This window comes from Barbus barbus, assembly GCF_936440315.1.
Source record: "Barbus barbus genome assembly, chromosome: 17".
Classification (NCBI taxonomy): Eukaryota; Metazoa; Chordata; class Actinopteri; order Cypriniformes; family Cyprinidae; genus Barbus; species Barbus barbus.
In genome coordinates, this window is record NC_136745.1 from 3,885,241 (window position 1) to 3,910,931 (window position 25,691).

The following is a 25,691-nucleotide window of genomic DNA, read 5'->3' on the forward strand; positions in this document are numbered from 1 at the left end:
AAAGGTGCTGGACTTGTTTTCTGAATATCTCAAAAGGAGATGTAGAGATGTATTGATATTTCACTAATGTACACAAATACCATTACCTGAGCTTAGTAAGATGTTTTACTCCAGTGGATTAAGATCAAGTTTCTACTGTGAGTCAGTGGCACAGGGACATTATTATTATATATATATATATATATATCTGTGGAATGTCTGAGCTTTATTAGGGAAGTGAGAGCATTCTTGTTAAGCTTTGGCAGTTATATCCCAGATAACATTGCAATTTCAAAGAAATAGTTTTTGTAGCCAACATCCGCTTGGGACATTTCAGGTGGCCCCTATCTTGGGCAATGTTACAAACTTTATTTTAGTTAGAAATGTGGCTAATTTGTGATTGTAGATGAACAATGCTGTACCATTTTCATAGTATGTTGTACTATGTCCTGTATGTATTTTCCCTTTTTGTTTCTGTTTGTTTATTGTAAAATCAATTTTAAATAGAAATAAAATCTGATGGGAATCTTAAAAAAAGGACAGTAATGTTTTCCTCGCTTTGGTATATTCAGATACAGAGAGTGTTAGAAATATTGAAGTTATTTGAGAATCGCCTTAAAGTTTGGTTTATTACTTGAGAATTTGCACTTGTGTAAATCTTATCGCTAGTAAGGATGTACCGCAGACGTTTGTGATTACTGAATAAGGCATTGTTTATAGGCTAGTTTTAAAAGAAATAGAAATTATTCGATTTAAAAGATTAAACAAAAAAAACAAACATGAGACAAAACCAAAAAACCGTGAAATGCGAAAGTTTGTGAACCCCTTGCAGAATCTGTGAAAATGAGAATAATTATAACAAAAAAAGTTTGTTATAATGTTTTTTTTTTATTTAGTACTGTCCTGAGTAAGATATTTTACATAATATGTTTACATATAGTCAACAAGAAAAAAAATAGCTGAAATTATTAAAATAACCCCTTTCAAAAGTTTGGGAACCACTGTGTGTGGTTACCTGGATGATCTACGACTCTTTTGTTTTGTGATGGTTGTTCATGAGTCTCCTGTTTGTTCTGAACAGATAAACTGAGCACTGTTCTTCAGAAAAATCCTCCATGTCCTGCAGATTCTTCAGTTTTCCAGCATCTTTTGCATATTTGAACCCTTTCTAGCAATGACTGTATGATTTTGAGATCCATCTTTTCACACCGAGGACAATTGAGAGACTCAAACTAACAATGCATTAAGAGCCAAGGGGTGAAAACTTTTGAACGGGATGAAGCTGTCCAAATTTTTCTTATTTTTGTTGAGATATCTTTTCTTTTTTTCCATTTAGTTCTGCCCTTCAGAAGCAACAGAAGATACTAGATGTTTCCCGGAAGACAAATTAAGTACAATTTACCTTGATCTTCAAATTCAAAAAGTTTCGAGTCCCTCAATCGTCCTCGGTGTGAAAAGATGGATCTCAAAATCATACAGTCACTTCTGGAAAGGGTTCAAATGCTGGAAAACTGAAGAATCTGCAGGATTTTTCGGAAGAACAGCGCTCAGTTTATCTGTTCAGAACAAACAAGGGATTTATGAACAACCATCACAAAACAAAAGAGTCGTAGATCATCCAGGTAACCACACACAGTATTAAGAAAGGTTCCCAAACTTTTGAAAGGGGTTATTTTAATAACTTCTTGTTGACTATATGTAAACATCTTTTTATGTAAAATATCTTACTCAGGACAGTACTAAATAAAAAACAACATGTATTTTGTAAGGGGTTCCCTAACTTTAGCATGCCACTGTACTTGTACTGGGTTCATGTTTCAGCGCCCCCTATAGGAGAAGAGCAACTCTCTTTAAATTACATTTAAAATCGCACTGAATTTCTTACACAAAGACACGATACAAATGTGCATACAAAGTATAGATTAAAACAGCATAAATCAATAACAACATTCCGCCTGATAAAAAGACAGCCCCTGGAGTCACGTGATGCGTGCAGTCACGTGACTATCTGAGAAACCGGAAGTTCGTGATTCTCTCAGCTGTTATAACTTTATTCTTTCAAGAAGACACGCCGCGCGCGCCGTTCATATCCAGACGATTAAAGTGAGTCTCTGTCGGTGTTTCATCATCCGGTAAGTTTGCAGATAGTTGGTGTTTACACCGTTTGATACATATTCTGTAAACACGCTGGTTTCAGTATTATCTGAGCCTGATGAATACCTTCTGCTCAGTGCTTTTCTGAGCGTTTATAGTGTCAGCGAAGCCAAAATGAAGCCTTATTGTGTTCTGCATTATAGACAGTCAAAATAATATTAGATAATATAATGTGAGTTTGAATAACTTTGCTCATTATAATGAAGCGGAATTCCTGTAGAAAGAGGAACTGCAGCCCAGATTTAAGCATTTATTCAGTTATCATGGGCTTCTGCTGCTTCCAGTGTCTAAAGATAACTATTTTATATATTGTGCTAGTAATTAACTGTCAAAACCTGTGATGACGAGGATGCATGTGATCAAAATGAGATCACATGGCCAGTCAAAGATGAACCATCAGGTGTTTTTGAGAGACAAATAACTGCATTGATTTTCTGATAAGTGTGGCCCAAATGTAGAAATGGGATGGTTGACAAAAACCACATTTTTACAGTCAACATCACGATTATAGATTGAAAATATAAAGGTCAGTTCATAATTTACATGCTGTAACAGGTTAGCTTTTCTTTAAAGTCTTTCACGATTTCACAATAACCTTTTATGTTCACTCAAATGGTTCTGCGAGGTCATGGGTTAATTTATTAAAAGCTCAGATATTCCACAAGTCTCTCAATTAAAAGGAGATCAGCATAACTACATGCCTGATAATTATACAACAATTATGTATTGGTGAAAATATATTTATTTTACAAATTGTGTATTGTAAAAATGTATATATATTGTTAAAAATATAGTTTGACGTTGCCCACGTAACCCCGTGATTTTACAGCCACAGGTGGCATTGTGAAACCTAAAAAAGCCCTCGGAGAGGAACATGCACTCATGCTCACACGCTTACTGACTCAAAGCAGAAGAGGAAGTGCTGTGTCCGTTCACTCAAGAATTGAACACATTTCCAGACCCATTGTTGCTGCTGATTGTGTGATCTGTGTGTGTTTCAGGTCATGGGCTCTCTGTTCCGCAGTGAAGAGGTCTGTCTGGTCCAGATCTTCCTCCAGTCGGGATCTGCTTACAACTGTGTCAGTGAACTGGGAGAGCTGGGAATAGTGGAGTTCAGAGATGTGAGAGAATTCATACTGGCCCTTTGCGTCATTGTTTACGTCTTTTATAAAGTGTCTTTACCTTACATTGTGTCACAAAGAAGATAACGACGCGTCTTTGTTTGAAATCCTAACCTCAGCTGAATCCAAATGTGAACGCGTTCCAGAGGAAGTTTGTGAACGAAGTGAGGAGATGTGAGGAACTGGAGAAAACCTTCGGTGAGTCTGTCACTCCTCAAACTCCTTCTTTCCCTGTTTCATTATTTCACACGGTCCTCTTGCTATTGTGCTCGAGTCATCACTACACATCGTTACAAAGAGGACAGTGTTAGTCTTTGGAAGACATTTGTTTAAATGTAACGGCTTCCTGCTTTGGAGCAGTTTGTTATCAGCTGATGGCATTTAGGCCATGCACTTCTTTAAATTGTTAAACAATAGCTGAATATCTGTGTAGTTTGATGCAATCAATTTAAAAAAATTTATAAATGCAGTAATTTATTGCTGATTAATGTTAGTGCAAATAACATCACAATAATAATAGCAAAAATTATAGATTTGGGGAAGAAGCCTTCTTATGTCGAGATTAGTGCTGGGACATTTAAAAAATAATAAGAAACAAATTTGCTTTATAATATGTTACAATATTACAGTTTTTACTGTATTTCTGAGCAAATAAATGTTGCTTTGGTGAGAATAAGAGGCTTATTATAGGGGCAGTTCACCCAAAAATGAAAATTTGCTGTTTATTTACTCAAGTTATAGGTTTTTTTCTTCAGTAGAAGAAGTAAAGAAGATATTTTCCTGAAACTGTGGTCCTTGGTCATAGCATGCAAGTCAGCGGCTAGGTTTTTAAGAATAAAAAAGCATTTCACAGAACACCAAATGAATGCACACGGCTCCTGACAATATATTGAGGTTTTATGAAGTGAAACGATCGGTCTGTGCAGGAAACTGAACATTATTTATAATGTAATTACCTGTAATCTGGAGCCTCTGGCAAACAGGGAAATCCTGATTCATGCATAAATGGTTTAGACTAGTCTTAAAATTTAGTCAGCTAATTTTTGCTTTAAGGGTGGTAATTATTATTATTTTTTAATTCAGCTACAGAAAAATGTGCATTAGTCTAAGCTGAATCCAAAAAATAAAACCGATTACCCTTTGGTTAACTGCTAGTTGGTCAGACTAGTATTTAAGTCACTATCTTAGCATAGAGGCTTAGTTTATGCAACTGACCCCTGGTTCTTTTGGACAGTTTGTTTACATAATCATGCTATGATATCATGTATACACAATTACATCATTAAAGCACCCGTTACTGATGTGACACATGGATGTTTTTACATGTCTAAATCATATGAAGTGATTAGCTCACCTTGTCATTTTTTGTTGACTTGAAGGTTTTTAAACGGTCGATTTCTTTGTTCCAGTGTTTTTGGAGCAGGAGATAATCCGCAGTCTGTCTCAGAAACTGCAGCCCCCCATCCCGACCCCTCCAGCCCCTCAGCCCAGAGAGCTCCTCACCATCGAGGAGGAGAGTGAGCGCTTGGCCCAAGAGCTCAGGGAGGTTTGTAACTTTGTGTGTTGTTTCCATGCAAATGTGTTTTATGTCTGGTTTTTGTAAAAAAAAAAAAAAAAAAAACATGAAATCAAAATGTCAAAACTTTCTTCTCCTAACTACACGCGATGCAACAAGATTCCAGCGATAAACAATTTGTCTGTCCACACCAGACACGACCGAATCAATCAAATATCACAGCCAATCAGAAGCGTGTGTGGGCGGGCTCTCTCTGGAAGCGCACTGCACTCGCAACAAAATGTTTAAATTTATACATAAATATTAAACCTTTTTAACATTAAATGTACATACTGAGTGACTGATAGCATCTTTGTTATGCAATACGCTTGTTTGCTTTCATTTATTTTCAAGATCTGAGGTAAGCTATATGTCATGCAATATATTCAAACTCACATTAGACACTTTTAACATTGAATAAAGCACATAATAAGTACCTGAGATATATCTGAGTCATAGTTTGTATGTTGCTGAAGTAGAAGCCATTTCTAAAATAGAAATTTTGCGTGTTGCGGCTGGTTAGGACAAAAACTCAGATTAACATGGAGAAGATACCTTTTATCGCAGCGTCGCGAAATGTTGCTCCAAACTTGTATAAAGTTCTTTCATCAGCTGAACACAGAAGAACATATTTTGAATAATGTGAACAGTCAAACAGTTGTTAGTCTCCATTGACTTTCATAGTATGCTAAAAAAAATAAAAAATACTATGGAAGTCAGTGGGGAGCAGACTTGGTTACCAACATTCAACTTGAAAATAATTTAATTTCTGTTTAATGTAAGAAAGAAACTAGTACAGTTTTGGAACAACTTGAGGTTGATTTTGGGTGAAAATCCCTTTCTTTTACCAGTGTCTAGTCACAATTCCATTTTCATTATTTCCCTGTTAATGCATCACATTAGTGTTGTTTATTAAGTATGGTGGAAGTTGCTTCAGATCGTGTTTAATGCTGTCAGTTTGTGATTTTACACATGTGCAGGTGTCCAGGAACAGAGACAGTCTGCGGTCTCAGTATACTCAGCTGCGTCAGTACAGAGGGGTTTTAAAACAGACGCATTCACTCACAGCCTCACAGGTAGGAACTGCACTTTACGGTCACAATACATCCACTTCCTCTTTTTCCAGGTAAGCATCAGTCTGGTTCATGTATGCACGTGTTTATGCATCATAGGCCCCGCTGGTGTCGTTTGAGCCCGTGGGTCTGGCAGAGAACCGGCAGGACGTCCGGCTGAGCTTTGTGGCCGGCGTGGTTCATCCGTGGAAAGCGCCCGCCTTTGAGAGGCTGCTATGGCGTGCTTGTCGTGGTTACATCATTGTGGACTTTCATGAGATGGAAGAAAAACTTGAACATCCTGATTCAGTGAGACATAAAGTATTGATAAATACTGTTAGATTCTTGCATAACCAGATGATGATGTACACGTAAGAACCATTACAATGTATAAGATTATAGTGTTTTTTCTTTATTATTAGATTGTAGAAACATATACAATCAAAGCAAAAATTATTCAGACACCAGATATAATTTTTAATGTTTTTGCTAGTTGGTGCAGGCCACTATAGTTAATTTATATAATTGAAATATAAAGCAAAATACAGTAAACTGTGACCGGTTATACCCAAAAATTCTTCATACAATGGACTGCCAGTAAAACTGAAAATTTGGGATCAAAAATTATTCAGACACTTTGACCTGAGCATGTTTTGCTGAAGTGTTTTCCTTTAATTGCTAATGCGACCTTTTTCCACCACAGACTGAACAGAATGAAGCATTGCTTGGTAACTGGTCGACCTAAATTGGTTTTATCTAAAAGTGTTCTTAAATTTGACAGCTGACAGCTATTCAACCGAATTCATTGCAAACCTTTCTATCAAAGTTGTCTGACTTTAATTTTTTTATTTAATCTTTATTTAACCAGGAAGTCTCATTGAGGTTTAAAATCTCTTTTACAAGAGAGACCTGGCCAAGGTAGCAGCCATACTGTAAGACAATTATAAAATACAAGTACACGTTACAACAATATTTAAACATATCCTCTCAACAATCACAAGCTTCCAATACCATTCTCTTTATGATGCCTTTAAATTCACCAATAGAGACACATTTATCTAGTTTTAGATCTTTTTGCAAATTATTCCATGTCCAGGGTGCCCAATATGAAAATGCAGTTTTCCCCAGTTCTGTACAAACTCGGGGTATGTTAAAAAGCAAACACTTGGAAGAGCGTAGCTGGTAATTTCCAGAACAAAGACAAAGAAGAGTACAGAGATAAGCTGGAAGTTTACCTAACATTGCTTTATAGATAAAAATGTACCAGTGCTGTTTTCTACGTATAGCTAATGATGTCCAACCCACCATCTCATATAGAATGCAATGATAAATACGGGATATTGCATTTGTAATAAAACGTAGTGAAGCATGGTATACCGAATCAAGGCTTGTTAAGAAAGAAGAGGCCACATGCATGTATAATATATCACCATAATCAAGCACAGTTAGGAAAGTAGTTTCTTTTTGGCATTAATAGTCCAATTTGATTTATTTCTAACATAAAAGCCAAGATTCAGTTTAGCGATGTGTACATTGAATAAAAGCTTATCATCAATCCAAATACCCAAGTACTTATAAGAAGGTACTCTTTCAATAATTTTACCATCAGATGTAAAAATGCTAAGATTATCAAGTACCTGTGCCTGAGCTTTTGAAAAAACCATAAACTTAGTTTTCTGTGAATTTTAAACTAACCAGAGCATCTTCCAGTGACTGAAATGCAATCTGAAGCTCTTTCACCGCCTGTGTTATAGATGGAGCAAGTGTATAAATAATAGTATCATCAGCATAAAAGTGTTTTTTTTTTACTTGAATGTCCTTGCCCAAATCATTTATATAAATCGAAAACAAAATAGGTCCCAAAATGGAACCCTGGGGGACCCCTTTAAATATATCAAGAAAATCAGATTTGAGATCCTCTACATGAACGCACTGAGTCCGATCTACCAAATAATTTCTAAACCATTTCAATGTCCCTGGTCCAAAACCAGCACTGCTAAGTTTGGTTAGCAGTAATTCATGATTCACTGAATCAAACGCCTTGGATAGATCCACAAATAATGCTGCGCAGTGCTGTTTTTTTATTCAGTGCACCAATAATATCATTTAACACTTCTGTACCAGCAGTAATGGTACTATGGCCAGTTCTAAAACCAGATTGAAAAGAATTTAAAATGTTATTATCAAATAAAAACTGTTTTAAATGTAAGTTTACCTGAGATTCAAGAATCTTGGCCAAAACAGAGTTTGGAGATGGGACGATAGTTGTTCATGTCTGAGGGATCACCACCTTTAAATAATGGGAGAACATAAGCAGCTTTCCAGATTTTAGGTAAAGAATTCCATAAACTTAGATTAAAAATATGAGTAACTGGCTCAGCAATAACATCCGCTGCTACCTTTAAATGATAAGGGTCTAAGTTATCTGGGCCTACAGATGTTTTATCGAAGCCTTTCAACGCTTTGATTTACTGAAACGGGTTTAAAAACAAAAACATCCATATTTAAAGTTGCTGGTATAATCACAGAACATGGGACAGTTGTATTTGCATTTAAACGGTCAAATACAGACCCAGCATGTGTTGATCATAGTAACTTTATTGTTTATTTGATCTAAGTCAACCTGAATATATTCAGGAAGGCTAGAGGCTACATGAGTCCCTGACATGGATTTAATTAATTTCCAAATTAACGTGAAGTTGCGTAAGGCTTAAGGAGTCACACAATTCTTTAAAACAATCTGAGGTTCCAGAGAGCCAGTCCCAATTTAAATCACCCATAAGGATGAACTCGGAGTCCTTTAACTCTGCTTTGAGAGCATCCCTTGTAGCAGACGGAGGTCTATAACAGCCAACCACAGTGATATTAGAGACTTTCGAAACACCCACTTTGATGGCCAAAACCTCAAACTGTTTAGCTCTAGTAATTGACAAAGTCACAGAGCTAACATAGATGGCCACGCCACCTCCTTTACCCACCCGATCAGTTCTTATAGCCATCAATATAAATTAAATCATCAGTGAGCGATTTCTTAAGCCAGGTTTCAGAAAGAACGATTATATCAGTGTTTGTTATATTTACCCAAATCTTAAACGTATCCAGTTTAGGAATCAAACTTCTAGCATTTAAATGTATAAACCCAAGGCCTGTTCTACTTTTCAAATCTGAGGGAGTGGGTAAACAATGCATAGATGTAATAGGCCCAGGATTTGGCTGAACATTTCCAGATAACATCAATAAGAGCATTATCATACATCGTAATTTTAGGTTAACAGGAAATGATTCCTGATAAGGGACCCCTATCAACGGCAAACTGAAAAATAAATGCTGGACTTTATCAAGATGAATTTGTTCTGACAGCTTAACACTGAGTTCTTGTCATTTTATGACCATTTTCTGAACTATAGCGAAACTGTGATATAATGTGAGAAATGTTGAAGGTGTCTGAATAAATGTTTGTTTTGGTTGTTTTTCCTCAGGGTGAGGAGGTGCAGTGGACCGTGTTTTTAATTTCGTTCTGGGGAGATCAGATCGGTCAGAAAGTGAAGAAGATCTGTGACTGGTAGGTGATCTGGATTTGGTGGTTTTGAAGGAAGATCAAGGGTTGGGGTTCCCACAGTCATTTACCAAAGGATTTAAACCGTGTGATTTCTATACTGAAAATCTAATGAATCCCAGAAAAGTCATGGAAATGAATAAGTTCTTGAAAAGGTCATGGAAAAGTCAGTGCTGAAGTATTTCTTTTTGATTTTCTCTCACAAACTAAACTTATCCAATCATCTGGAACCAGAAAGAAAACAATGACTATTTATAAACCTTGTCCTGATGTGTTGTGGATAATTATGAATATTTGATGAGTTTTTTTTCCCTCTTTTTTTTTAACCGTATGTCAGATCAGTCACATTTTAAGTGTTGATTAGGAGTGACAAGATTTTTTTTTCAAATACTTAAAATGAATTTTGAATAAATATTGTAATTAATGTGCTCATTTCATAAAAAAAAGTTTTAAGTTATTTTGGTACAATTAATTTGATTAAAATAATTTAATTATAAATGCTAACACATTTAATAATGACAGACTTGTAAGTTCAATCCATAAAAGTGATATTAAAAGTTTGGAGAATCTCTTTTTATGTTTTTGAGTTCACAGTCAGCACAGCCTTATCTGCTACTACAGACTGCACATCTGGTCAAATCACACTTAACAAGAGTATATCGCAACCATTTAAAAAAAACTCGCATTGATCAACCCATTGGTTCATTTTCATACAATATCTTCTGTTTAGAGGTAGTTAAGCATATGCTGGACTGTTGTATCATTCAAAGATGAATTTGTGAACCGGTGCAATGGACTACTTCCTTGTTTATTCATTTGTCTGCTATGTTCCACATGCACTCAGCTTCCACACACAAACATTCCCCTACCCTGAGAGCCAGGCAGAACGAGAGGAGACTCTGAATGGACTCCGAGGAAGAATCGAGGACATCAAGTCGGTGAGTGCAGCATTAATCACAGTCAACACATCTTTCATTTTTTCACTTCCACTTTGTAAACATTTGAAACTCCCGATACATAGATCATGGGATGTTAATAACTGATGAGAAAAACAGAATAATGTACAGTTAGCAGTTAGAACACAAATAGTGAGTCTGTGTTCGTGATTCTGTTTTATTGCCCGACAGTTGCTTTGTAAGTTGTTTTGACTGAATCAATAGAACAAACAGCCATGCCATCTCAGAGCTTCTTCACCGTGCGTCTGTCTCCTCCGTGGCTGTAGGTCATGGGTGAGACGGAGCAGTACATGCAGCAGCTGCTGGTGCGAGCGCTGGCCCGTCTGCCCGAGTGGATTGTGCAGGTTCAGAAGTGTAAGGCTGTGCAGACAGTGCTGAATCTCTGCAGCCCATCCGTCACTGATAAGTGCCTGATCGCAGAGGCCTGGTGCCCCGTGAGCCAGCTGCCCGCCCTGCAGAGCGCCCTGAGAGAGGGAGGGGTGAGTGTTTGACTACTTTTGGACTGTTGAACAAAAACACCCGCCTATAATTTTTAATCTAACGCTGATTGGATTCGTCTGAAAGAAGAAAGTCATATACACCTAGGATGCATTGAGGGTGAGTAAAACATGGGCTAATTTTCATTTTTGGTGACCTAATGCTGACCAAGGTGCTTCACAATACAATGATTAGAAATACAAAGTTTAAAAATTAAATCAACAATTTAACCCATAAAACCAAATAAAAATCAAGAATTTAGCTCACTAAGACCAACATATCCAAAAATGATAAATAGGTCTGAGAAACGGGTCAGGAAGAGGTTATAGCTCTACTAATGCATATGCTTGGGATGGAATATTAGTGCACTGCATAGTCACTGCACTGCAAGGTCAGGTTGAAGACATTGTGTTCTGAGATGCATTAGTCCACACACTGTGCTTTATTACGTATCGCAAATGTAATGCATACTGGGTAACGCTTGGTAATACTACTGCTCCTTTCATACGCATGCAGATGTCTTTGTTAATATCATGAAATAGACCTGAGCTAACATTAGTTGTATTTTTTTTATTAAGAAACATTAACATGGATTAATAAACACTGTAACAAATGTGTTGCTCATTGTTAGTTGATGTTAGTTAATGCATTAACTAATGAGTCCTTATACTGGATACAGCATGTTCTTTAATTTTGATATTTTTTGAGGCATATAAATTCATAGATGTCAGAACTCTTCTTCTAATATCACAATGAAGGAAATATTTCTTGAAGATTAAAAAAAAAAAGAAAACCTTTAGAAGTTTGGCGTGATATTTTATTATTATTTCATATAAATTTGTTTTTAATAAAACCCAAAAATTATTTTGCTGCAACCAACATGCTGAAAAACACCCGCAATAAAACATGATCTCATAATAGAAGACATGATATCATACAGAGCAATGTCATATGATTCAACTCCCCAAATAATAATATTGAATGAATAATTCACGATAGTTGACTTAAAAAAAAAAAAAAAAAAACATTTCAAAGAACTTGCTGACAGGAGAAAGCTACAGTAGAAACTCCACCCACCCATCCATCCACATCCTTGGAAAAGTCTCTCTCTCTCTCTCACTCTCTCTCACTCTCTCACACACACACACACACACACACACACACACACACTGCATTAGTGTCTCCAATTCACCTACTGTATGTTGCATGTCTTTGGCTTGTTGGGAAACCCATGCAGGGAGACATGCAAACTTCACACAGGAAGGCCTCTTATCTCTGAAACCTGTCTTTTCTCTCTCAGAGGAAGAGCGGCAGTAGTGTGGACTCCTTCTACAACCGCTTGCCGGCCACTACGTCCCCCCCGACACTCTTCCCCACCAACGCCTTCACTGCAGGATTCCAGAACATAGTCGATGCCTACGGAGTGGCGAGCTACAGGGAGATGAACCCAGGTGATGCACACTCACAACACACCACTAGTTTAAAGGGGTCATCGGATGCCCATTTTCCACAAGTTCATATGATTCTATAGGGTCTTAATGAAAAGTCTATAACATACTTTGGTTAATTTCTTCATGGTAATGTAAAACAACACCCTTTTTACCCGGTCAAAAAAACAGCTCTGTATTATCAATATTCAAATTATTACACACAAAATATTATCAATATTCGAATTTAAAAGGCATAATTTCTGTTAGGGGGGAACATGAAATTTTCACCAGATGTCGGTAACAACCCAAGTAATCCATATACAGGTCCTTCTCAAAAAATTAGCATATTGTGATAAAGTTCATTATTTTCTGTAATGTACTGATAAACATTAGACTTGCATATATTTTAGATTCATTACAACACAACTGAAGTAGTTCAAGGCTTTTATTGTTTTAATATTGATGATTTTGGCATACAGCTCATGAAAACCCAAAATTCATATCTCAAAAAATTAGCATATCATGAAAAGGTTCTCTAAACGAGCTATTAACCTAATCATCTGAATCAACTAATTAACTCTAAACACCTGCAAAAGATTCCTGAGGCTTTTAAAAACTCCCAGCCTGGTTCATTACTCAAAACCGCAATCATGGGTAAGACTGCCGACCTGACTGCTGTCCAGAAGGCCATCATTGACACCCTCAAGCAAGAGGGTAAGACACAGAAAGAAATTTCTGAACGAATAGGCTGTTCCCAGAGTGCTGTATCAAGGCACCTCAGTGGGAAGTCTGTGGGAAGGAAAAAGTGTGGCAGAAAACGCAGCACAACGAGAAGAGGTGACCGGACCCTGAGGAAGATTGTGGAGAAGGACCGATTCCAGACCTTGGGGGACCTGCGGAAGCAGTGGACTGAGTCTGGAGTAGAAACATCCAGAGCCACCGTGTACAGGCGTGTGCAGGAAATGGGCTACAGGTGCCGCATTCCCCAGGTCAAGCCACTTTTGAACCAGAAACAGCGGCCGAAGCGCCTGACCTGGGCTACAGAGAAGCAGCACTGGACTGTTGCTCAGTGGTCCAAAGTACTTTTTTCGGATGAACGCAAATTTTGCATGTCATTCGGAAATCAAGGTGCCAGAGTCTGGAGGAAGACTGGGGAGAGGGAAATGCCAAAATGCCTGAAGTCCAGTGTCAAGTACCCACAGTCAGTGATGCTGGTGTTGGTCCACTGTGTTTTATCAAGGGCAGGGTCAATGCAGCTAGCTATCAGGAGATTTTGGAGCACTTCATGCTTCCATCTGCTGAAAAGCTTTATGGAGATGATTTCATTTTTCAGCACGACCTGGCACCTGCTCACAGTGCCAAAACCACTGGTAAATGGTTTACTGACCATGGTATTACTGTGCTCAATTGGCCTGCCAACTCTCCTGACCTGAACCCCATAGAGAATCTGTGGGATATTGTGAAGAGAAAGTTGAGAGACGCAAGGCCCAACACTCTGGATGAGTTTAAGGCCGCTATCGAAGCATCCTGGGCCTCCATAACACCTCAGCAGTGCCACAGGATGATTGCCTCCATGCCACGCTGCATTGAAGCAGTCATTTCTGCAAAAGGATTCCCGACCAAGTATTGAGTGCATAAATGAACATAATGGCCATTCTTTTATTGGTCGGATGAAATATGCTAATTTTTTGAGATAGGAATTTTGGGTTTTCATGAGCTGTATGCCAAAATCATCAATATTAAAACAATAAAAGGCTTGAACTACTTCAGTTGTGTTGTAATGAATCTAAAATATATGAAAGTCTAATGTTTATCAGTACATTACAGAAAATAATGAACTTTATCACAATATGCTAATTTTTTGAGAAGGACCTGTATACAATTAAAACACAACAAATAAGTATTGAGCATGCTTACTGAAATGTATTTAATACTTTGGTTTTTTTTGGCCCATTCTTCCACACAAATACAAACAGTCTTCAAATGTTGGAGGTTCAGTGGGCCTCTTCTATGAACTCTGATCTTTAGTTTGTTCCATAGATTTTCTGTTGGTCAAGTCAGGTGATTGGCTGGCCATTCTAGCAGCTTTATTTTCTTTCTCTGAAACCAATTTAGAGTTTCTTTGGCTGTGTTTGGCATTATTGTTTTGCTGAAATGTCCACCCTTGTTTCATCTTCATTATCCTGGTAGCTGTTGGGACTGAAGCTAATATTAATTTCCACTGACAAGGAGCAGGATTGTTTCTAATTACTGGTTGGCTTTCCATGCCTTTTTGCACCTCCCTTTCGTCAAGTGCTCAGTACCTTTCCCTGTGTCATTCCATTCTATTACTCATAAATGAATTGTTTTGTTTTGTATGTATGGATTACTTGGGTTGTTACCGACATCTGGTGAAAATTTCATGTCAACAGCACCTTTAGAAATATATTTACTGAGAAAAATGGTGAGGTGTTCAATACTTATTTTACCTGCTGTATGCGTTCTGTGTGAATGGCTTGGTTTCAGTTTTGAGGAAAACGTCATCTCATTTCCGCATTGAAATGAGATGACGACAAAAAAATAAAAATCTTCCCCAATCAGAAGCCCTGGATGAACAGAGAGGTTCGCCTCCTGCTCAAAGCAAGAGATGCAGCCTTCAGGTCTGGAGACCAGGAGGCTTACAGCTCAGCCAGAGCCAACCTGAGGAAGGGTATCTGCCAGGCCAAACTCACACACAAACAGAAGATTGAAGAACACTTCAATTCTTCAGACCCCCGGCGTATGTGGCAAGGCATACAATCTATCACGGATTACAAACCACCTAACTCTGTGCCCCCCTCCAGCTCTGCCTCCCTCCCAAACGAGCTCAACCACTTTTACGCTCGTTTTGATCAAAATAATAAGGAGATCTCACTCAAAGCTGAGCATCAACCCAGTGAACTGCCTCTCACTCTCTCCACATCAGACGTTTACTCCACTTTGCGTAAGGTGAATGCACGGAAGGCAGCTGGCCCTGACGGAATACCTGGTCGTGTGCTTAAAGCCTGTGCGGAGCAGCTAGCTGAGGTCTTCACGGACATTTTCAATCTGTCCCTGGCCCAAACAACTGTCCCCACTATCTTCAAAACCTCCACCATCGTACCAGTACCGAAACATCCCACTGCCTCGGTCCCTAACGACTTCCGTCCTGTTGCACTCACCCCCATCATTGCCAAGTGTTTTGAGAAACTGGTTGCATCCCACCTAAAATCCTGTCTCCCTGCTACACTGGACCCATTCCAGTTTGCCTATCGCCACAATAGGTCAACAGAGGACGCCATCTCAACAGCGCTTCACTCTGCCCTCACCCACCTGGACAGTCAAAACACACATGTGAGAATGCTGTTCATGGACTTCAGTTCTGCATTTAATACAGTAATCCCCTCCAAGCTGATCTCCAAGCTCAGCCAGCTTGGAATCAGCACACCCATCTGTAATTGGATTCTAGATTTTCTGACTAACAGACCTCAGTCCGTCAAGTTAGATAACCTCTCCTCCTCCACCATCACCCTGAACACCGGCGTGCCACAGGGCTGCGTACTGAGCCCTCTCCTGTACTCCCTCTTCACCCATGACTGTGTTCCTGTTTATGGCTCCAACACCATAATCAAATTTGCAGATGACACCACGGTGGTAGGTCTGATCAAGGATGACGATGAATCAGCCTACAGGGATGAGGTGCAGCACCTGGCTGTATGGTGTGCCACCAATAATCTACAGCTAAACACCCAGAAGACAAAGGAGATCATTGTGGACTTCAGGCGGACTAGGAGTCATGCACACACACCCATCTACATCAACGGAGCTGAAGTGGAGCGTGTGTCGAGTTTCAAGTTCCTTGGCATCCACATCTCTGATGACCTCACCTGGTCCCATAACACCTCTACTCTGGTCAAAAAGGCACAGCAGCGCCTTTACTTCTTAAGGAGCCTTAAGAAAGTTCACCTGAATCCCAGGATCCTTGTGGAATTCTACCGCTGTACCATTGAGAGCATACTCACGAACTGCATCTCAGTATGGTACAGCAATTGCTCCGCATCCGACCGCAAAGCACTCCAGCGGGTGGTGAAAACTGCTCAACGGATCACCGGCACCCAGTTAACTTCCATTGAGAACATTTATTATAAGCGCTGTCTGGGCAGGGCAAGAAACATCATCAAGGATGCCTCTCACCCTAACCATGGACTTTTCACCCTCCTTCCATCCGGCAGGCGTTACAGGTGCCTACGCTCTCGCACCAGTAGGCTCAGGAAGAGCTTCTTCCCCGAAGCTGTGACACTTCTGAACGCCACACCACCAATCTAACCTGCACCTGCTTATTACTGCACTGGTCACAGTACTTTAAACACATGCATTTGCACTACTCATATTTTGCACAGACTGCACATCGTTCAAGTCATTACACTATAAACTGTTTAAAGTTGTTACTGTACAAGCACAGTAAACTATTTCTATAAAATATTGCACTACTGCTATTTTGCATAGAATACATTGTTCTATCAATACTTTGCACACTCATCCAGCTGTATTTATTTATTACCACTGTTCTCACGTTTCTGCTGTTCATAATGTGTATATATAATCTGTAATCTATATAATCTACATTGCTCTGTTCATAATGTACATACAATCCCTACACTGCATTCCTATTTTATATTCTGTATATACTCTGCTCAATACTGTATATAGCAATTCCACTGTATATTCTGTAAATCATATCTTCACTTACTCTGCACTTATATGTATATAAAACACTATATTCTTGCACTTCTGGTTAGATGCTAACTGCATTTCATTAGCTCTGTACTTGTACTCTGCATAAATGACAATAAAGTTGAATCTAATCTAATCTAATCTAATGTTCTCTTTTTCTGCAATATTTTGAATGAGCAGCTCCGCATTGTGTGCCACTGATGAAGCACACCTAAAATTCGAATGCAATGTGGATTTTTATTTTAAATTCAACGAATATTCGAAATGTTTTTTGACAGCCCTAATAACGACTGCGGTGTTCATTATTACATCCAACAACAAAACACCTCATGCAACAATCGTGGGAGGGGCCTGTGCAGAACTACGTCACTCTGCCAAGAATCTGTGAATGGCTTGATTTGAGAAAGGGGTTATGATTTGAGGATTTAAAAGCACTGGGTGGATTTTTGTATCATTATAGGGTGGTTGTGTACACACTGCCAACACCCATTTATGTTCAAACAACATGTAAAAGTGAATTTTGCATCCGATGACCCCTTTAAAAGAAGCTTAACTCCATTCTCATGCATCTTTTACTGTCTGTTTTCACACGTCTGCAGCTGTCTACACCATCATCACGTTTCCCTTCCTGTTTGCCGTCATGTTCGGGGACGTTGGACACGGTCTTCTGATGACGCTGGTGGCTCTCTGGATGGTTCTGGAGGAGAAGGATCAGAAACTGAGGAAAAACACTAATGAAGTAAAAAACATGACACATGCACTCATTTTCTTTTCTTTTTTTCCCAACACTCTAACAACTTGCATTTTTGATACTGGAATTTTGAACTTTAATACAAAACCTTATATAATAAAAAATATTCGATAACTGTGAAAAATGTCACTGTCAAATTTAAATGGTGTCCAAGTTAAGACAATATTGCTCTGAGGAGGATTATATGATGATGATGAAGATAATAATGTTGAAATAATTTAGGAAGAACAACATATTGTATGATTGTAACTTCACTACAAATTTCATAAGTGTATTAAATATTTTACTTAACACTGCAGCAGTAAAGTTGCAATACTTATGACTTAATTTCTTCAATTACAAGAGTTAAACCCTCAAGCGGAAAACTGCACAGAGACCTATAGGTCAGGGGTGTAGCTCTAGTCCTAATTAAACTCACCTGAACCAGCTAATCAAGTCTTCAGATTTCTAGGGCTGTGTTCCACTTCACATTTAGACACGCACTCGTACACTTCCCTAAGCACTTCCCCTCGGGGAAATCCCTGCCAACATTTTGAACACACATACCTAAAGTGCCCATAGAAAGTCTTCATTCCCCTTCATTTTTTTTTACATTTTATGTTGCATTATTATGTTAAACTGCTATGTTACTTTTTTTTCCCCACATAAATCTACACCCCACTCACCCTAATGACAAAGCAAAAACCGGATTTATGAATGCAGCTAAATACAGAGATATCCTTAATGAAAACCTGGTTCAGAGCGCTCAGCACCTCAGACTGGGCTGAAAGTTCACCTTCCATCATGACAATCACCCTAAGCACACACCCAAGACAATTCAGGAGTGTCTTGGGGACGACTCTATGAATGTCCAGAGCTGGGACTTGGAACCAATCAGACATCTTTAAAGAAACCTATAAATGGCTGTCCAGTGCTGGTCCCCAGCCAACCTGACAGAGCTTCAGATGATCTAAAGAGAAGAATGGCAAAAAAACAAACAAATGCTGATGTGCAAAGCTCGTTGCATCATACCCCAAAAGACCTGTGGCTGTAATTGTTGCCAAAAGCGCTTTAAGTTTTGAGTTAAGGGTATGAAGACTTAATGTGCAATGTCAGTTTTTTCAGTGTTTCCTTTTTGAATAAATTTGATAAATCCGGTTTTTGCTTTTTCATTATGGTGAGTGGGTAGCCGGTGGTTCGCGTGCGTTTGTCCAATCAGCGTACACTTACGTCACTGATAGTTCCTAGAACTGTTTTAGACCTTACTCTGAAGGAGCTAATTTAGTTCCTCCAAACGGAGTTCCTATAACTAAAACCGTTCCTAGTTCCTGCAGTGCGAACACGCCAAAAAGTGGGTAGTTCCACGATTAGTTCAGGTACCATGAAAAGGTTCCCGTGGTGCGAAAGGCCCTATAGACTCTGTTGTTAAAAAGGCCCAGCAGAGGCTGTACTTCCTTCGCCAGCTGAGGAAGTTCAACCTGCCACAGGAGCTGCTGAAACCGTTCTACTCCGCCATCATTGAATCCATCTTCTGCACCTCAATAACTGTCTGGTTCAGCTCAGCTACCAAATCTGACCTCAGAAGACTACGGAGGGTAGTCTGGACTGCTGAGTGAATCATTGGTGCAACCCTCCCCACTCTCCAAGAACTGTACTTACCCAGAGTGAGCAAAAGGGCTGGCAAAATCACTCTGGACCCCTCACATCCAGCACACTCCCTCTTTGAACTGTTACCGTCTGGTCGACGCTACAGAGCTCTGAGCACCAGAACGACCAGACACAGGAACAGTTTCTTCCCTCAGGCAATCCATCTCATGAACACTCAACAATAAACGTGGAACACACAACTCTATTATACATTTATTTAGCACACATACTTATTACATTTCAAATTTGCACTTAACATACCTGTACATACTAAATTGTCTATTTTGTATATTTGTATATTATTTGTTTTTTTATCCGTGTCTTGTCAGTTGTCACTCTATCGCACCGTGGAGCTTCTGTCACTAAAACAAATTCCTCGTATGTGTAAACATACCTGGCAATAAAGCTGATTCTGATTAAACAAATTCGTAAGCGAAAAAATGCTAATAAACTCCATAGTGGATTCGAAGTGATGAAGGGCTTAAGGGTCGGTGTTACTACTCGTGTTTTACCATTGACTTCCATTTGAAGCAGAAACGCAAACTCATGTAAAGAGCTTTCACATTCCGCTGCGTTCCGAAGCTCAAGTTTGGTGAACTCTGACCCACGACTTTGTATCACATGAAACCACGTGATCAATAGAAGATCGAGTCATCACGGCATGAATTAAAAGAACATGAATTTAAAACTGCAGCGCCACATGAAAATGGAGTAGATTGTATGTTTTTACATTTGAAGTTAATGAGGAAAGGGCATATAAAACGAAGTGGAACGCAGCCCAGAAACAACAGGTTGCTTTATATTATAAAAAAAATCATCATCCACAAAAACCTTGGATATTATGCAAACATGAAAACACCAGATGCTCAAGCAGAGATGGAGACAATTGTTTTTTTTATAGTGTTTTTATGCAAGTACTGATTTCTTGGGGTTTCTTGTGTGTCAGATCTGGCAGATGATGTTTGGAGGCCGATATCTCATTTTGTTGATGGGGCTGTTTTCTATCTATACCGGAGCCATTTACAACGAGTGTTTCAGCCGGGGCCTCAACACCTTCTCCTCAGGATGGCACGTCCGGCCCAATGCAGAACACTACAACTGGACGTACGACACACACACACACACACACATCCATCATAAACCCAAAGACATTGCATATTCTGAAAGTCTCTCTGTCTCTGTGTGTAGAGAGGAGACTTTCAAACGTAATCAGTATCTGTCGCTGGACCCCAATATCACAGGCGTTTTCACTGGTCCTTATCCTTTTGGCATTGATCCGGTAAGGCAGACAAATTACTGTGGAAATGACTTCATTGTGTTGTTATAAGAAATCCTGAACAATAACTAGTTCTTTATCTCCCTCAGATTTGGGGTCTGGCCAATAATCATCTGACGTTCCTCAACAGCTATAAGATGAAGATGTCTGTCATTATTGGAGTCATCCATATGACCTTTGGTGTGTGTTTATCCTTTTTCAACTACATGTAAGTATGTTTTTCTTTGCTGTTCTTGAGGATTTCTTCATGCTTTCTGCAATATACTATACTATACACTATAACACTCTGAATTATCACAGTTACTTACATTTTGTGGCATTACTGTTGGGTCCAAAACAACCAAATACTGCTCTAGTGAGACAATCGCATGCTTGAAAATAAACATTAGGATCCTTTGGAAGGATTTTAGTCCATTTTAGAAGTATTTAGTATTTAGAAGAAGTATTTTTAGTCCATTGATCCTGTTGGTGATATTTTCCTGCTTGTCCATATAAAGCATGAGTGAGCCGGGATAAAGAAGCAATGATGAAGTAGTATCTCTTATATTTGTATTGAAGTGAAATATGATTTCTCAATTCATGACTCCTTTAAAAGTAAATATTTATGAGTTCAAAATGACCTTTTGCCACGTGCTTAGGACAGGTGAACATTTACTGGCCATAAATATTGTTTAGTTAACAAGTACTGTTGACTTTACTATAATTTATTTTAAAAAATTTAACACTTATATTGTATTTTCAGATTTAATTTTTTTGCAAAATGTTGCAAACATGACTCGCAGCATAAACCATTGTTTAGTTTCATAGGTCTAGTTACACAAACAAACAGCGTACGACGTGCTTACTAAGATGAAAAAGGAGGCGATGACTGACTGAAATAGTTCTCTTGCTCACGCTGCTGTCCTGTCGTTTTGTGGTTTTCTTTTGATATATATTTTCGTTATAAAGTGCATTCAAATTTTTAACATGTCCAACAGCTGCCGTCATTGGGCATGAATCCATTCCACACAAATCAGAGTATTTGCATAATCAACAACACCATCGATTTGCATTACGTCATTCCAGTCCTGAAGTTTTCTACACGAAAAAGCATAAAAAAAAATTCATTCCCATTTGAAACGTATCATTTAATCCCACTATGTATCCACTTGCTTGCTCTTTTTCTCCTGCCGTGTAGACACTTCAGAGATATCAGCAGTGTGTTTCTGGTGCTGATCCCGGAGCTGTGTTTCATGCTGTGTCTGTTTGGATACCTGATCTTCATGGTGATCTATAAGTGGGTGATGTACGGCCCCATGACCTCCGACATCGCTCCCAGCATCCTCATCCACTTCATAGACATGTTCCTGTTTACTGAGAATAAGGACAACAAACCTCTCTATACGGGACAGGTGTGTACTTGTTATGATGTCATCTCAGCGTCAAAAAGCAGACATTTGACTTCCATAATAACTGTTTTCCACTTCACGGTTTGTTGGGGACGGAAAATGGTGATTATAACAGACTGCTTTGTTTATGATTAATCTCAGTATGGTTTATTAAACAGAAGCGAGACCTGGAAATGTTTCTTTGCATCTTGCAGCACTTTAACAAACCAGTTTCCTCTCAACTTTCCAGTTCTCCCTCAAGCATTATTAAAGGGGTCATAACACGTGATTTTTTTTTTTATTTTAATGTTCATTGAGGTTTACTTATGTTAATAAAGTTTTTTTTTGCCCCCAAAAAAACAAATAAATATGTGAAAAATGATTATTTTCAACACTCATTCTGACCCTCATTCTGGTCCTTTTTAAAGGGTTAGTTCACCCAAAAATTAAGCTGTGTTTTACTCTCCTTTGAAGCATCCTTTTATGAAGGGTGAACTGAATGCGCATCTATATACTGTATCCAGTTTAGACTAGATACATTCAGTGTCAGCTGTTGGCGACTAAACACCAGTGGGAGGGGCCTGTGGTGAGAAGATTACTATTCGTCGATGTCTTAGGAGGTGGTGTTTATGCAAATGTTTGTGCCCCAGTGACATCATCTTGCACCTCAGATCCAAACGAGCCGTTTTTGGAGCTTGATTAAATAAATGCTTTGTTTATAATGAGGAGGGCGTTTTAAGCTACGAAACTTGCAGGATGTTTTAATGGTACAAAGACCTCTTATATGCCAAAAGCTCAAGGCAAATTTGATTTCTCATGTCATGACCCCTTTAATCGGTCTCGTTGTGTCTGTAGACGATTGTGCAGAAGGTGCTGGTGATTGTGGCTGTGTTGTCTGTTCCTGTGCTGCTGCTGGGGAAGCCAATACAAGAGTACATCACACACAAGAGGAAGAGAACGCCGCTCTCTGTGAGCAACCCTTCTGAATTAATCTACTTCAGTGTTTGGGAATGGACCTGCATACAGTTTTTCTGTTTGTGTAACTATGCTCTCATCTTCTGTAGGGAGACAGACGCCCTTTGCTTGCAGAAAACGGATCTATAAATGCTCACCAGGGAGAGGTGGATGCAAGAGGAGGAGGAGAAGAGGTAAGAGGGAAATAGGGGAGGTGTGTAATGAACTGGTTCTCTTTAATGATTCATTCAGAGGGATTTGATGCTTAAACGCTTGAGAAATGTCTGGCAGAGCGCTTGACCGTTATGAATGTGCATTGATTTTAATTTTGAGTGTGTGGTGAGAGTCGGGTTTGGGTAGTGAATTTATTGAATCACTACTACACGCACCTGTCTGAATTTCTCAGTAGATGCACTCAGCTTTTGGTCACATGGTAGATCGCCACGTTATTCCTCGTTATTTGCAGGGTTTTTGACATAGTTAACACTGTAAAGTGAAGGCAGTTCAGAAAACATTTGCTTCAGTAAAAAAAATGGTGTTTGGACCCTGTTGAGTGATATGATTTTTAATTTAATTTTTTAAAGAATTGATTAAAATGCACCATCTGAACAAATGGATTAACTCAAATAAATCTGACTTCCTGAATTCTCAGGGATTTTATTAGTTTTGTATACTTGCATTCCTGTTCTGTTCTGAATAACATTACATTTTAAAGGATGTGTTGTGGAGTGAGGGGAAACTGAAATACAGGTTTCTAATGTTTATTTGGTCACACTTTAGTTTAGGGACCAATTATCACTATTAACTATTAGCTATGACTTTTGCCTCAATGAACTCCTATTTGCTGCTTATTAATAGTTTAGGTTTGGGGTCGGATTAAGGGATCATGCTAAATAAAGCATTAATATGTGCTTTATAAGTACTAATAAATAGACAATATGCATGCTAAACAACTAGTTAATAATAGTAAGAATTGGTCCCTAACCTAAAGTGTTACTATTAATTTTATATACTGGTTTCTTACATTTATTTTTGAATGTAACAGTTATCTTCTTCTTCTTTTTTCCATCTTCCATTGTCTGTAAGGAGTTTGATACAGCGAACGTGTTCATGCATCAGGCCATTCACACCATCGAGTATTGTCTGGGCTGCATCTCTAACACGGCCTCGTACCTGCGGCTCTGGGCCCTCAGCCTGGCTCACGCTCGTAAGTGCTCTCCAGTGTTTCACTGCTGCTGTTGTTACTGAGGAGGAGCATCTGGTCATGCTGTGTCTGTGTTTTTCAGAGTTATCTGAGGTGCTGTGGTTAATGGTGATGCGGATCTCCTTCCAGCAGCTCAGTTATGTGGGCTCTGTCATCATGGTGGTTATATTTGCTGCCTTCGCTGTGCTGACCGTATCTATCCTGCTCGTCATGGAAGGCCTGTCCGCTTTCCTACACGCACTTCGACTTCACTGGTGAGAGAAACATGTGCTCAACATCCCGCTGAGTCTTAAACTAGGCTCCAATCTAACCCCTTGCCTGTATATACTACCATATACTCAAATTATGTAGACCTAAATTTAAGATCCATATTCTTGATTTTCATGTACATTGTCCATTCATTTGGATCACACGGTTTTAACATAAACAAAGTAAATAAGATGTAATGCATATTTGTCAGTCATATGTAAATGGAATGGGTAAGAAATAGGTGGGATTTCTGGAATAGTACTGAACTAATTTATACTAATTCCAACCAATTTGAATAAATGCATTTTGCAAATATACTTTTTTTTAAATAAAATGATTTTTTTGGAGTGCAGAAATCTTACCTGTTTTATTTATGACTGACAAATATACATCGTATTAGGTATACATCGTATAGTACTGTACGTTTATCATCAGATTTCTGACTTCTCTCTCTCTTTCTGTCTCAGGGTGGAGTTTCAGAATAAATTCTACAGTGGAACAGGCTACAAACTCACTCCGTTTGCCTTCACATCAGAGCTCGGAGCTTTTTCTCTGAAGTGACCCATGAGCCTCCTCTAGCAGTCACGGGACAGAGAAGAAGAATGGAATGTGCATTTTAAAATGTATCATGGAAGCATCTTTCGTTTTTTTTTTATATTTTAGCTTGAGAGCCGCTGGACCTGAAAAATCAAACATGAAAGATGTTTTAGCGCTCTTATGCATCCACATCCATATCTGTGACCCTATGCAACATTATCTTTGAAACTATATCTGAGTACATGGCACACGCATCTGATGTTGAGTCTTTTAGTTGAATGAACATGATTTTTTAATTGAAGACATAAAATAAAGTTCTTTTAACTAATGCTCCATAATCAGGTGTATCATGATGACAGCCATCTAATTATGATTTAATGCTGCAATTATGAAATAATTTGGCAATTAATCACAAGAATATGTAAATTAAATAAGGTACATTTAGAATGTTTTCTCATAAAATTAAAATCAGTTTTAAAATGATTTGCTAATTTTCAGCTTGTTAATCAATATTTTTCAAAGGGAATAATCTTCCGTCCATGTCTTTTATTGTTGCTTTTCTACTATTGAATGAAACGTTGTTTTAATTATGGAGCTGATGTCAAGCCTCACAGCTGTACTTGATGATCAGTAAAGACCAAAGCCTTTCAATACTGAAAAAAGCCTGTGTTTGATGTATTATTTACTGCAGATTGCAAAAGTATCATATTTGACAC

The 25,691-nt window shown here is 38.6% G+C and overlaps 1 protein-coding gene across 1 annotated transcript; it reads left to right on the forward strand.

Annotated features, from left to right (window-relative positions):
- The first annotated feature begins 1,973 nt into the window (after positions 1–1,973).
- Positions 1,974–25,691, forward strand: LOC306883366 (V-type proton ATPase 116 kDa subunit a 3-like). The gene is made up of 20 exons (XM_079438564.1): positions 1,974–2,111; positions 3,135–3,254; positions 3,374–3,452; positions 4,664–4,800; positions 5,790–5,885; positions 5,982–6,170; positions 9,341–9,423; positions 10,262–10,355; positions 10,640–10,852; positions 12,151–12,301; positions 17,611–17,750; positions 20,335–20,492; positions 20,577–20,667; positions 20,754–20,872; positions 21,842–22,055; positions 22,887–23,000; positions 23,096–23,179; positions 24,072–24,192; positions 24,272–24,443; positions 24,906–25,691. The coding sequence occupies exons 2-20, from the start codon at positions 3,138–3,140 to the stop codon at positions 24,997–24,999; spliced, it is 2,466 nt and encodes an 821-aa protein (XP_079294690.1). The 5' UTR covers positions 1,974–2,111; positions 3,135–3,137; the 3' UTR covers positions 25,000–25,691.

Coding starts and splice junctions, on each gene's coding strand:
- LOC306883366 (XM_079438564.1), top strand. CDS start 3,138: ATGGGCTCTCTGTTCCGCAGTGAAGAGGTCTGTCTGGTCCAGATCTTC. Junction 6,171..9,340: donor AACTTGAACATCCTGATTCA/GTGAGACATAAA, acceptor GTTTTTCCTCAG/GGTGAGGAGGTGCAGTGGAC. Junction 20,668..20,753: donor ATCCTTTTGGCATTGATCCG/GTAAGGCAGACA, acceptor TATCTCCCTCAG/ATTTGGGGTCTGGCCAATAA.